Raw genomic sequence first — 1,908 nt, forward strand, 5'->3', positions numbered from 1 at the left:
ATGCATTCTAATCTGATAGCAGTTTTCTTGAATTCACACTTTTGCACAAACTTGCACTTACTAAGGAATATATATGCATGTGAGGGATAAGGGAAATAAAAGATAGGGAGTTTAAGTTGCAATGAAATCTATAGTCCTCAAATTTGCTTTAAGTATCTCCCTAGGAGATAATTAAATAAGTTAAAATGGAAGTCTATTTTAAATTTAAAGCATTTTTGACATATATGATATATAATGTCTTAAAATCATAAATAGTGGAAAAGAATGCATGAGAAAAAATAAATAGACAATTGCAACTATTCTACACGCCTAGTTTCATGTGATATTGTGACATTTGTGTCTAAACAACGAACCCCATTTGTTCCCTAAGATTTCATTACAATTTTTTGAGAACTCACTAAAGATACAGAAGAATTAGATGAAAGTTCCATGGTATTATTTAAGTTTGGTAATCTACCTTATACCTAATTGGATACATGCTTCAGTATTACAGGACATGATTACTGAGAAAAGAAAAAAATGTTCTAATGAAAAACTGGAGGCTTGAACCAGCCTTTGACAGTTCATCAAATACTCTATTTATTTTGGAAAATTAACCAAGCTATCACAGAAATGAGGGGATTCTTTTCTTGGTAATTATATTCTGTATAGCCTTCTTTACTTCCTTATTCCTGAGGCTATAGATCATAGGATTCAACATGGGGATCACTACTGTGTAGAACACTGAAACCACTTTGTCCTGATTCAGGAGGTAGCTGGAACTGGGTCTCAGATAAGTGTAAATGGAGGTGGAATAGAACAGCATTATAGCTGTCAGATGAGAGGCACATGTGGAGAATGCTTTGTGTCTCCCTTCCCCTGAATGCATACGAAAGATGGAGAAGAGAATGTAGGAGTAGGAGGATAGGATGGCTAGCAGAGCTCCAATCATATTCACACCAGCAAAAGTGGAAAAGATACTTTCATTCAGCTGTGTGTCAGAACATGAGAGCTTAAAAAGTGGAGGGCTGTCACAGAAGAAGTGGTGAATGACATTGGAACTGCAGAATGGCAAGCTGCTTACATAACTCGTGTTAACCATGGAGTTCAACAATCCTGCTGTAAAAGCCCCTGCTGCCATTTTAAGGCAGACTGTCCTGGACATGATCGAGGAGTAAAGTAGAGGGTTGCATATGGCCATGTAACGGTCATAGGCCATTAACCCAAAGAGGATGCATTCAGTTGTGGCCAAGGCGATGAAGAAGTACATCTGCAGGAAGCAGCCAGTGAAGGAAATGGTTTTCTTCTCTGATAATAAATCTACCAGCATCTTTGGGGTGATGGTGGATGAATAACAAACATCCACAAAAGACAGACCAGAGAGGAAGAAATACATGGGTGTGTGAAGTCGGGAGTCAATCCTGATTAAGAGGATCATCCCAACATTCCCCAAAACTGTAAGCGTGTAAATCACAAAAAAGACCAAAAAGAGGCTGACCTGTAGCTCCAGCGTGTCTGCTAATCCCAAAAGGATGAACTCAGTCAGTGAAGTATAGTTTTTTCTCATCATTTATTACAGATTTAGTCTGCTTAATCTTGCACTGTGTGTAAATATTTCCCTCTCCAAAGCTTACAGGAAATAGTAGAGATGTTAATGAGGCTATTTACACATCGAAAACAAAACAGCCTAGGATAATACACCATACTAAATAGAATGACTAAAGTAAGAGGAAGATTAGGTGACAAATGGATAAGCATTTGAATTTAAAAAGCAATTGTCTGTATTGAATCAAGGTAGCAGATCTCTCAAATCACTGCTCTAAGTCCAAATATTTCACTTCAGTTCCTGCAAATGCAACATATGTTGTTGTATTCTTTCTCTACCATCCCGCATGCAAAATGCAAAGGATAGAAATATCTTTGCCAAAG

The 1,908-nt window shown here is 37.4% G+C and overlaps 1 protein-coding gene across 1 annotated transcript; it reads right to left on the bottom strand.

Annotated features, from left to right (window-relative positions):
- Positions 1 to 604: 604 nt before the first annotated feature.
- LOC106835864 (olfactory receptor 5F1) lies at positions 605 to 1,549 on the bottom strand. The gene has a single exon (XM_014848461.2). It carries the CDS (start codon positions 1,547 to 1,549, stop codon positions 605 to 607), a length of 945 nt encoding a protein of 314 aa, XP_014703947.2.
- Positions 1,550 to 1,908: the final 359 nt, after the last annotated feature.

Source organism: Equus asinus, chromosome 17, assembly GCF_041296235.1.
Source record: "Equus asinus isolate D_3611 breed Donkey chromosome 17, EquAss-T2T_v2, whole genome shotgun sequence".
Classification (NCBI taxonomy): Eukaryota; Metazoa; Chordata; class Mammalia; order Perissodactyla; family Equidae; genus Equus; species Equus asinus.